This window comes from Oncorhynchus kisutch, linkage group LG8, assembly GCF_002021735.2.
Source record: "Oncorhynchus kisutch isolate 150728-3 linkage group LG8, Okis_V2, whole genome shotgun sequence".
Classification (NCBI taxonomy): Eukaryota; Metazoa; Chordata; class Actinopteri; order Salmoniformes; family Salmonidae; genus Oncorhynchus; species Oncorhynchus kisutch.
The window spans coordinates 65,902,441-65,914,984 of NC_034181.2; the positions used below are offsets into that span (position 1 = coordinate 65,902,441).

General features: G+C 45.6%; 1 protein-coding gene across 5 annotated transcripts in view; it reads right to left on the minus strand.

Annotated features, from left to right (window-relative positions):
- The window catches only part of pmfbp1 (polyamine modulated factor 1 binding protein 1), a 267,939-nt gene that overhangs the window by 149,217 nt on the left and 106,178 nt on the right, over positions 1 to 12,544 (minus strand). For all 5 annotated transcript variants that reach the window (XM_031830907.1, XM_031830908.1, XM_031830909.1 and 2 more), the window contains exons 8-9: positions 2,228 to 2,308; positions 1,072 to 1,155 (exon numbers count right to left, since the gene is read on the minus strand). In XM_031830907.1, the coding sequence (XP_031686767.1) occupies positions 1,072 to 1,155; positions 2,228 to 2,308 (165 nt within the window). The remainder of the gene's footprint in view (positions 1 to 1,071; positions 1,156 to 2,227; positions 2,309 to 12,544) is intronic.

Genomic DNA, 12,544 nt, shown 5'->3' on the forward strand with positions numbered 1-12,544 from the left:
AAAGCATCATGGCTGCCTCCACCTATCTCCCTCTTGGAAAGCCTGATGAGGTGACTGCTGCTTATTCCTCAATTAGAAAGTAGCAATGAAATAGGAATCGTTTCCACGGAATCCCACCAAAAACCTGTCTCATCCCTTTAGCTCTCTCTTTCTGTGTGCGATCCACGCCGATAACCCTGCTCTTGCTTTCTTTCCCTCACAATCGCTCCCTCTCTCTATTCTCCCCTCCTAAACTGATCAATACTTCATTTAAATCATGACATTAGCACACTACAACTGGAGAAAAACAGAGAGTAGGAACACAAAATGCGCTTCGTATGTTAAGCAGATAACAGATAACAGTATATTTTTTGGGGGTGAAGTTTAAATATCTGTTTTAACAAGAAGTAAAAACAAAAGGTAGAAATGTATGCAAGTGCGCGGGGCTGTAGCACTGTTATGATTTGAGCTCCCGAGCCTCACACTGATCAATAGCACATTTAAATCCCAGACAGAGGAGCACTATCATCACATCAGAGGAAAAGAGAAACACGCTTCCTAATTATCATGTCAAATAACCAACGCTGCGGATGCCCTAGTTAGACGGTGCTGATAGAGACATATTTCATATTTATTCAAGCAGAAATCTTTCATATTTTCCTTTTGGACCTGAATGAGTAATACCGTTATATATATGCACTCTCACGCATTTACCTATTCACGTAATTCACAATGAATCCAATCAATAGTGCCCTCCCCACAGCCGGCTTCCTGGTCATATACATCTGCGTAGGATCACATAATAAACTGTTCAGAATGCCAAAACGAGCCCATCTGATTTCATGCCGCTGATTGGAATAGCTGGCGCTGCAAATTACTGGACTAGTAACCGAAAGGTTGCAAGTTCGAATCCCCGAGCTGACAAGGTACAAATCTGTCGTTCTGCCCCTGAACAGGCAGTTAACCCACTGTTCCTAGGCCGTCATTGAAAATAAGAATTTGTTCTTAACTGACTTGCCTAGTGAAATAAAGGTAAAATCAAATCAAATAAATAATCTTGGTGCTGGTCATTAATCCTAGCTAGATATTTACCTGAGCAGACTGGGAGTCGCGGGCCTGGTGGGAGAGCAGTACATCTCGCCGGAGCCTCTGGATGGTTGCGTCCCGACATGATAACTGGGGTGCAGCCAGCCCAACGGGTCAGGTTTTACCCATCCCGAACGTGGGTGAACAGAGGAGAGGAGAGAGGGGCAGAGTGTGAACCCAACACTAGGCGTGAGGTGGGATAGAGAGAGGCAAAGCCAGACGATCACTCAGAGAACTTGCACTTACATATAGCCTGGCGCCAATGTCAACCAATGAGCAATTAGGCAGACAAGACTAACGCTATTGATCGTGGGTTCTAGCTTTTTTATCCAGGGCTAACTAGGCTGCCTGAGGTTGTGTGACGGCTGCTGTGGCTGCAAACTGGGAGGGGAGGGTGGGATGGAGGAAGGTGGAGGGCGACGGACAGGGTAGGGCAGGTCCTTCTCTCCCCAGGCCTTGAGCTCTGAGTTGGGGACTGGTCATTACCATTTAGCCTGCTATTGATCTGCCTGCTAAATAAGCCTGGACCCCATGCAGTCACACACAGCTACACACACACAATCCCAGAGACACATACTCAAATACACACACAATCCCAGAGACACATACTCAAACACACACACAATCCCAGAGACACATACTCAAACACACACAATCCCAGAGACACATACTCAAATACACACACACAATCCCAGAGACACATACTCAAATACACACACAATCCCAGAGACACATACTCAAACACACACACAATCCCAGAGACACATACTCAAATACACACACAATCCCAGAGACACATACTCAAATACACACACAATCCCAGAGACACATACTCAAACACACACACAATCCCAGAGACACATACTCAAACACACACAATCCCAGAGACACATACTCAAACACACACAATCCCAGAGACACATACTCAAATACACACACAATCTCAGAGACACCATGGCACCACAATAACATTACTAGTAATTCATCAATAGTTAAGGGTCTGGTTTCCAATCAACAGGTTATTGGACAACATCAGTACAATGGAAAGACTAGAATACTTCATGGTGTACATTGCATTTTGGTCATGTGTGGGGGACACTGGGACTTTATTGGGTGATTATTGCTACATTACAGTAGCTATTGACTTGATGGGTGTGACTACCTCAGTCTTCAGCAGTTCTCTGCCCCTCTGTTCTGTAAGATGTGGGACTGGACTGGATCCTGTCGGGTCAGTAGTACTCCCCTAGAAAATAATGAACAGAATATGGTTGTTGTGACTTCAGTGTGACATCTAATTCTCATGAGAGATTGGGTGGTTCGATCCCTGAATGCTGAAAGTCGTGGTATATCAAACCGTATAACACGGGTATGACAACAAATTATTTTTACTGCTCTAATTACATTAGTAACCAGTATATAATATAATATAATAGCAATAAGACACCTTGGGGGTTTGTGGTATATGGCCAATATACCACGGCTAAGGGCTGTACCCAGGCACTCCGCGTTGCGTTGTGCATAAGAAGAGCCCTTAGCCGTTATATACTGGCCATATACCACACTCCTTCGGGTCTTATTTAATAATAACACCAGTCTTACCATATCAGGACTGACAAATACTCAGTAGTACATGACAGACAGACAGACAAGACAGACAGACAGACAGACAGACAGACAGACAGACAGACAGACAGACAGACAGACAGACAGACATGCAAAAAGAGGGACAGACAGACAGACAGACAGACAGACAGACAGACAGACAGACAGACAGACAGACAGACAGACAGACAGACAGACAGACAGACAGACAGACAGACAGACAGACAGACAGACAGACAGACAGACAGACAGACAGACAGACAGACAGACAGACAGACAGACAGACAGACAGACAGACAGACAGACAGACAGACAGACAGACAGACAGACAGACAGACAGACAGACAGACAGACAGACAGAGACAGACAGACAGACAGACAGACAGACAGACAGACAGACAGACAGACAGACAGACAGACAGACAGACAGACAGACAGACAGACAGACAGACAGACAGACAGACAGACAGACAGACAGACAGACTGTGTGGTTTGGACAGCCAGTTGATGGCTGAGAAGGACGACAGTTAAACAGAGACAGAGAGTACTGCCTGGTGCTGGAAAACCCATCTTCCAGTCAGACAATGAGTAACCGGGAAACATGTATTTTATGAGCATTCCTTCATTGTGAAGACAGAAAGTTAAGATGAGTTAATGAAAGCTGGCGGGGATCGTGATGGGGACACCTGATCTGCTCTCCATGCCTGAGATGTTTGCCTCCACATTAGCGTCTACAGTGTGGAGCCCAGTTAGCTAATGCTGAGAGCGTTTAACCCTGTTTACAATGCACCCCCACCACCCACCCCACCACCCCACCCGGTTCTCAGCCTCCACTTCTACATCCTCAATTATATCCTAACCACCAACTACCAAGGACATTCTCTCAGCTATCACACAATCACGGGCCGTCGCCTTCAGAGTCTCAGTGCATTAGAGATGTGTGGAAAGCACATTAGGACTGCTATTTTACAAGAATGTGGAGAATCTGCTGTCCTTGGTCATTTATACACAACTAGCTGCTTTCACACAGATGAGATGGTACACACTATTTAGTACGAGCAGTGTGATGTTCGAGATGCATAGACATGAGGAAATGAATGAACAACCAATCATACTGTTGTTTATCTTTTTCCTCCTGTGGCATCTTTTCTGCAAACCATCCTTTGGTGTGTGTTTGAAAATCAACCCTGATATTCCAGAGAGAGACAAAAAAAAGTCTCTCAGAGGTGATTGCTCATTCCTCACAGCTTCAAACAGCACTGCATCAGAAGGACACCTTTAATATTCAGACTTTTCACGTCACTCTAGGCTAAATCCCTAGCAACCACCATAGCAACACCCTCTGAGTTGAACGTGAAATGCATGGCAAGTTCCCTCCTGCCACCAGGCAGAGACGGGGGAAAGAAAAGAAAAAAGAGAGAGACGGATATGCCTCAAAGAACTGAATTAAAGCATAGATGAGAAACAGACACACAGGGACAAACCAGACGAATACCCATATCAATAATCTCACATGCATGTCTGTGTGACATACGCTACACGGAACACAGTGGAGGCTGATAAACACAGTCTAGACAACAGTAGGGTAATACATGTAAAAACATGAAAACAGATCGTTTATTTGCCAAAAGACATATACTCTCAAATATAAATTCTCATTTTGGCAAAAGATCGTCCTACGTCGTCTCTCCTCCGTGACCCTGAAACCGATAAGTGGTCGAGGAGTGTGTCATTTCATTAGTAGGCAAACGGAAATGTCCTCCCCTCCTCGATAGCCACCTTTCATCGAGGATACTCGTGTATCCTACCTCGGTATGTTTTGTAATCTGCCACACCCCCTCCCTTTGAATCAGCTTTAAAACAATATACTATGCTTCAGCTAGATTGCAATATGCTTTATTTATGAAATATATTCAATTTCACTCAATTTCTTTTGATCACTTTACACATTTATCCACCCCTGTAAACATCATTTGCCTATTGACACATGAGTGGAGAAGGACCATCTCATTTCACACAAACGCATTTCAATCCACGTTCACTTTCCTCACCGACTCTCCTCGATTACCTTTGACCTTTTTCAAAAAGAGGCGAGAGAGGACGGAGGAGAGAGGACGCAGGAGATGAGGAGATCTAATTGACAAAAGGTCATAGGCTAGTTAAAATGTATTTTTCAGGTTCTCCTCCTGCAAGGGACAACAACAGCATCTCTGTCTCATTTTGACCGAGCTGGGAAGAGCTGGAGTGTGTAACAAATATCTGTTTTATTGTCACATACACCGGATAGGTGCAGTGAAACGTGTTGTTTTACATGGGTTTAAGGGTTATGTGCCTTGCTCAAGGGCACATAGACAGATCACCTAGTCGGCTCGGGGATGTGAACCGGCGACCTTTCGGTTACTGACCCAAAGCTCTTAACCGCTGGGCTAGCTGCCGCCCCAGGTGTGTGTGTGTGCCATCAGTCATGGGTGGGGTGTGGGAGGGGCAAAGCAGATGGGCCGCCCCTGTCCACCCCCCCGTCCATAGACACTTCCTGTATCACAGTAATGACCCCCAAGTGAGCCTCTTCCATCGAAATGTTTAGGTCCCCCCCGCATCTGGTTTCCTAGTCTCTGGGATTCTAGCTCTCAGAAACTGATGAGTTCAGTCAAACTTCATTAAGTTTATAGGCGCAGCCCAGCGGTCCCTGGTGGCACTCTACACAGAACAAGCCCCTCGTCTGGCAGAGAGTGATGGGGCTCCTCTGCCTGAGAGAGGCCCTTTACTGCCTCAGCTCACAGGTGGAGGGGAGACTCTTTATCCCCCCGCCTCTGTCTCTATCTATCTCAGTCCTCTCTGTCTCACCGCACTCCTCTCTGTCTCCCCCTCTCTCTGTCTCTATACATCTCATTCCTCCGCGTCACTCTCTGACGACCCCTCTCCCTCTATCTGTCTCTCTCACTACCCTCACTCCTTCTCAATCTTTCTCTCGATATCTCCCAGTCTCCCTTCTTATTCTCCCTGCCTTTCTCTCTGGGGGCGGCCTGGGTGAGGAGTCCACAATACTGCTCATCATTCTCCACTTGGGCAGTAATACATGCAGGACAATAGTACATTTATGAATGTATTCATGTGAGCTGGGCACCATCTCGGTCTCCAGCAGCTGTCATGTCCACAGAGAGGAGAGGTGCTGGTTCTCCTCCATACAGGGTGGACTGACAAACTAAGCCCTGGACGGACCAACCCGGGTCCCCAACCAAATACTGACCAATACTAACCAACTAACCAGACCCCAACAGAGAGAGAAAGCTATTATAGTCTTCACTTCCCCAAGACTTCATATTACCCAAAGATGTGCAACAGCTTCACAGTCCACCACCCCAACTATTCCATCCGACCTGGGTAGAGGCTCACTGGGGAGGAAGAAGATGGGCCAGAAAGTAAGAGGTGTCCCTTTAAAGGGCCCAGGGGGAAAGGTAAACCTGGACCCATCCAGTGAGTATTTATTGCGAGTCGGGGCAGACACACACTCGCTTAGGTGCTCTGAGTAGCTATTAAACAAGTCTGGGGCTGACCTCTGGTTTTAAGCGGCCGTGTGTCTGACAGCCCAGGCTGCGAAGGCCGCCATAAATGGATTTCTTAAAGTTTCATTCAGGAAAATAAAAAAGGCTGTAGTGTGCAGGAGGGTAACTCAGAAGCAGGGCTGCGTGAGAGAACAGTGTTTCTATCCCACGCTGGGCTAGACTCGGCTGCCTGAGTGGTTCTCTCTCCACAATACAGAGGAATACTGGAGGAGCAGGAACCCAAGTAGAAACCGGGAAAGGGTTTCTGTAAAAAGTGTTTTTACTTTCTCTTTTGTGAGCGGAGTGGAATAGAAAATGATCGGCCACATGTGTGTATACCAGGCCATTAAAACACTACATCCCTCCTCAGACACAAATGTCTGCAGCAGCTGCTACGACCGAGAGGCTGCCTGCCTGTTCAATTCATTTCAGCACAGACACAATGTGGCCATACTGCTGTAAAACTCACAGATAAAAAGCACTGTAAATTTAAAAATCTGAAAACACGCTTAGGCCATTCCCTTTAGCCTTTGAAGTGACTGAGGCTTTATGTGGGGAGAGGGGCTGAGGCTGGCTCAAAGGCAGGCCCTGAATCAGCTAGATTGCATACAATGTTAAGTGCAATTAATGAACCCCACAAAGGAGGATTATGCTGACAGAATTATTCTGAACAACAATGCAGCACCCGCTGCCAATTACACACCAGCAGGACCTCAGAGTTCCTGTTCTGCTGGACTGCAGATTAGAATTATGCACACACACGAATATACACAACAACAAAAACACAAACACACATCCAAATTACATACATTGGATTTGCTGAGCTGATTCCCTGCTGTTTCAGTTTCTTTATCCTTCCTGCCACAGGTACACTAACGCTCAACTAAATTTATCCCATCTCTACTTCTTCCACCACATCACTAGTTCCTCTATCCCATCTCTAGTTTCTCCACCACACCTCTAGTTTCTCTATCCCACCTCTAGTTTCTCTATCCCATCTCTAGTTTCTCTATCCCATCTCTAGTTTCTCCACCCCACCTCTAGTTTCTCTATCCCATCTCTAGTTTCTCTATCCCATCTCTAGTTTCTCTATCCCATCTCTAGTTTCTCCACCCCATCTCTAGTTCCTCTATCCCATACTTTCTCCACCCCACCTCTAGTTTCTCTATCCCACCTCTAGTTTCTCTATCCCATCTCTAGTTCCTCTATCCCATCTCTAGTTCCTCTATCCCATCTCTACTTTCTCCACCCCACCTCTAGTTTCTCTATCCCATCTCTAGTTTCTCTATCCCATCTCTAGTTCCTCTATCCCATCTCTACTTTCTCCACCCCACCTCTAGTTTCTCTATCCCATCTCTAGTTTCTCTATCCCATCTCTAGTTTCTCTATCCCATCTCTAGTTTCTCCACCCCACCTCTAGTTTCTCTATCCCATCTCTGGTTTCTCCACCCCACCTCTAGTTTCTCTATCCCACCTCTAGTTTCTCTATCCCACCTCTAGTTTCTCTATCCCATCTCTAGTTTCTCTATCCCACCTCTAGTTTCTCTATCCCATCTCTAGTTTCTCTATCCCACCTCTAGTTTCTCTATCCCATCTCTAGTTTCTCCACCTCACCTCTAGTTTCTCTATCCCACCTCTAGTTTCTCTATCCCACCTCTAGTTTCTCTATCCCATCTCTAGTTCCTCTATCCCATCTCTACTTTCTTCACCCCACCTCTAGTTTCTCTATCCCATCTCTAGTTTCTCTATCCCATCTCTAGTTTCTCTATCCCACCTCTGGTTTCTCTATCCCATCTCTAGTTCCTCTATCCCATACTTTCTCCACCCCACCTCTAGTTTCTCTATCCCATCTCTAGTTTCTCTATCCCATCTCTAGTTCCTCTATCCCATCTCTAGTTCCTCTATCCCATCTCTACTTTCTCCACCCCACCTCTAGTTTCTCTATCCCATCTCTAGTTTCTCTATCCCATCTCTAGTTCCTCTATCCCATCTCTACTTTCTCCACCCCACCTCTAGTTTCTCTATCCCATCTCTAGTTTCTCTATCCCATCTCTAGTTTCTCTATCCCATCTCTAGTTTCTCCACCCCACCTCTAGTTTCTCTATCCCATCTCTGGTTTCTCCACCCCACCTCTAGTTTCTCTATCCCACCTCTAGTTTCTCTATCCCACCTCTAGTTTCTCTATCCCACCTCTAGTTTCTCTATCCCACCTCTAGTTTCTCTATCCCATCTCTAGTTTCTCTATCCCACCTCTAGTTTCTCTATCCCATCTCTAGTTTCTCTATCCCACCTCTAGTTTCTCTATCCCATCTCTAGTTTCTCCACCTCACCTCTAGTTTCTCTATCCCACCTCTAGTTTCTCTATCCCACCTCTAGTTTCTCTATCCCATCTCTAGTTCCTCTATCCCATCTCTACTTTCTTCACCCCACCTCTAGTTTCTCTATCCCACCTCTAGTTTCTCTATCCCATCTCTAGTTCCTCTATCCCATCTCTACTTTCTTCACCCCACCTCTAGTTTCTCTATCCCATCTCTAGTTTCTCTATCCCACCTCTGGTTTCTCTATCCCATCTCTAGTTCCTCTATCCCATACTTTCTCCACCCCACCTCTAGTTTCTCTATCCCATCTCTAGTTTCTCTATCCCATCTCTAGTTCCTCTATCCCATCTCTAGTTCCTCTATCCCATCTCTACTTTCTCCACCCCACCTCTAGTTTCTCTATCCCATCTCTAGTTTCTCTATCCCATCTCTAGTTCCTCTATCCCATCTCTACTTTCTCCACCCCACCTCTAGTTTCTCTATCCCATCTCTAGTTTCTCTATCCCATCTCTAGTTTCTCTATCCCATCTCTAGTTTATCTAGCCCATCTCTACTTTCTCCACCCCATCTCTAGTTTCTCTATCCCATCTCTACTTTCTCCACCCCACCTCTAATTTCTCTATCCCATCTCTAGTTTCTCTATCCCATCTCTAGTTTCTCCACCCCACCTCTAGTTTCTCTATCCCACCTCTAGTTTCTCCACCCCACCTCTAGTTTCTCTATCCCATCTCTAGTTTCTCTATCCCATCTCTAGTTTCTCTATCCCATCTCTAGTTTCTCTATCCCATCTCTGGTTTCTCTATCCCATCTCTACTTTCTCCACCCCACCTCTAGTTTCTCTATCCCATCTCTACTTTCTCCACCCCACCTCTAGTTTCTCTAGCCCATCTCTACTTTCTCCACCCATCTCTAGTTCCTCTATCCCATCTCTAGTTTCTCTATCCCACCTCTAGTTTCTCTATCCCATCTCTAGTTTCTCTATCCCATCTCTAGTTTCTCCACCCCACCTCTAGTTTCTCTATCCCATCTCTAGTTTCTCTATCCCATCTCTAGTTTCTCTATCCCATCTCTAGTTTCTCCACCCCATCTCTAGTTCCTCTATCCCATACTTTCTCCACCCCACCTCTAGTTTCTCTATCCCACCTCTAGTTTCTCTATCCCATCTCTAGTTTCTCTATCCCATCTCTAGTTCTCTATCCATCTCTAGTTCCTCTATCCCATCTCTACTTTCTCCACCCCACCTCTAGTTTTCTCTATCCCATCTCTAGTTTCTCTATCCATCTCTAGTTCCTCTATCCCATCTCTACTTTCTCCACCCCACCTCTAGTTTCTCTATCCCATCTCTAGTTTCTCTATCCCATCTCTAGTTTCTCTATCCCATCTCTAGTTTCTCCACCCCACCTCTAGTTTCTCTATCCCATCTCTGGTTTCTCCACCCCACCTCTAGTTTCTCTATCCCACCTCTAGTTTCTCTATCCCACCTCTAGTTTCTCTATCCCATCTTCTAGTTTCTCTATCCCACCTCTAGTTTCTCTATCCCATCTCTAGTTTCTCTATCCCACCTCTAGTTTCTCTATCCCATCTCTAGTTTCTCCACCTCACCTCTAGTTTTCTCTATCCCACCTCTAGTTTCTCTATCCCACCTCTAGTTTCTCTATCCCATCTCTAGTTCCTCTATCCCATCTCTACTTTCTTCACCCCACCTCTAGTTTCTCTATCCCATCTCTAGTTTCTCTCATCCCATCTCTAGTTTCTCTATCCCACCTCTGGTTTCTCTATCCCATCTCTAGTTCCTCTATCCCATACTTTCTCCACCCCACCTCTAGTTTCTCTATCCCATCTCTAGTTTCTCTATCCCATCTCTAGTTCCTCTATCCCATCTCTAGTTCCTCTATCCCATCTCTACTTTCTCCACCCCACCTCTAGTTTCTCTATCCCATCTCTAGTTTCTCTATCCCATCTCTAGTTCCTCTATCCCATCTCTACTTTCCTCCACCCCACCTCTAGTTTCTCTATCCCATCTCTAGTTTCTCTATCCCATCTCTAGTTTCTCTATCCCATCTCTAGTTCTTCTCCACCCCACCTCTAGTTTCTCTATCCCATCTCTGGTTTCTCCACCCCACCTCTATTTCTCTATCCCACCTCTAGTTTCTCTATCCCACCTCTAGTTTCTCTATCCCACCTCTAGTTTCTCTATCCATCTCTAGTTTCTCTATCCCACCTCTAGTTTCTCTATCCCATCTCTAGTTTCTCTATCCCACCTCTAGTTTCTCTATCCCATCTCTAGTTTCTCCACCTCACCTCTAGTTTCTCTATCCCACCTCTAGTTTCTCTATCCCACCTCTAGTTTCTCTATCCCATCTCTAGTTCCTCTATCCCATCTCTACTTTCTTCACCCCACCTCTAGTTTCTCTATCCCACCTCTAGTTTCTCTATCCCATCTCTAGTTCCTCTATCCCATCTCTACTTTTCTTCACCCCACCTCTAGTTTCTCTATCCCATCTCTAGTTTCTCTATCCCACCTCTGGTTTCTCTATCCCATCTCTAGTTCCTCTATCCCATACTTTCTCCACCCCACCTCTAGTTTCTCTATCCCATCTCTAGTTTCTCTATCCCATCTCTAGTTCCTCTATCCCATCTCTAGTTCCTCTATCCCATCTCTACTTTCTCCACCCCACCTCTAGTTTCTCTATCCCATCTCTAGTTTCTCTATCCCATCTCTAGTTCCTCTATCCCATCTCTACTTTCTCCACCCCACCTCTAGTTTCTCTATCCCATCTCTAGTTTCTCTATCCCATCTCTAGTTTCTCTATCCCATCTCTAGTTTATCTAGCCCATCTCTACTTTCTCCACCCCATCTCTAGTTTCTCTATCCCATCTCTACTTTCTCCACCCCACCTCTAGTTTCTCTATCCCATCTCTAGTTTCTCTATCCCATCTCTAGTTTCTCCACCCCACCTCTAGTTTCTCTATCCCACCTCTAGTTTCTCCACCCCACCTCTAGTTTCTCTATCCCATCTCTAGTTTCTCTATCCCATCTCTAGTTTCTCTATCCCATCTCTAGTTTCTCTATCCCATCTCTGGTTTCTCTATCCCATCTCTACTTTCTCCACCCCACCTCTAGTTTCTCTATCCCATCTCTACTTTCTCCACCCCACCTCTAGTTTCTCTAGCCCATCTCTACTTTCTCCACCCCATCTCTAGTTCCTCTATCCCATCTCTAGTTCCTCTATCCCATCTCTAGTTCCTCCATCCCATCTCTACTTTCTCCACCCCATCTCTAGTTCCTCTATCCCATCTCTAGTTCCTCTATCCCATCTCTAGTTTCTCTATCCCATCTCTAGTTCCTCTATCCCATCTCTAATTTCTCTATTCCATCTCAACTATCTCCACCCCATCTCTAGTTTCTCTATCCCATCTCTAGTTTCTCTATCCCATCTCTAGTTCCTCCATCCCATCTCTACTTTCTCCACCCCATCTCTAGTTCCTCTATCCCATCTCTAGTTCCTCTATCCCATCTCTAGTTTCTCTATCCCATCTCTAGTTCCTCTATCCCATCTCTAGTACCTCTATCCCATCTCTACTTTCTCCACCCCACCTCTAGTTTCTCTATCCCATCTCTAGTTTCTCTATCCCATCTCTAGTTCCTCTATCCCATCTCTACTTTCTCCACCCCACCTCTAGTTCTCTATCCCATCTCTAGTTTCTCTATCCCATCTCTAGTTTCTCTATCCCATCTCTAGTTCTCTAGCCCATCTCTACTTTCTCCACTCCCATCTTTAGTTTCTCTAGCCCATCTCTACTTTCTCCACCCCATCTCTAGTTTCTCTATCCCATCCCTACTTTCTCCCACCCCACCTCTAGTTTCTCTATCCCCAGTCTCTAGTTTCTCTATCCCATCTCTAGTTTCTCCACCCACCTCTAGTTTCTCTATCCCATCTCTAGTTTCTCTATCCCATCTCTAGTTTCTCCACCCCACCTCTAGTTTCTCTATCCCATCTCTGGTTTCTCTATCCC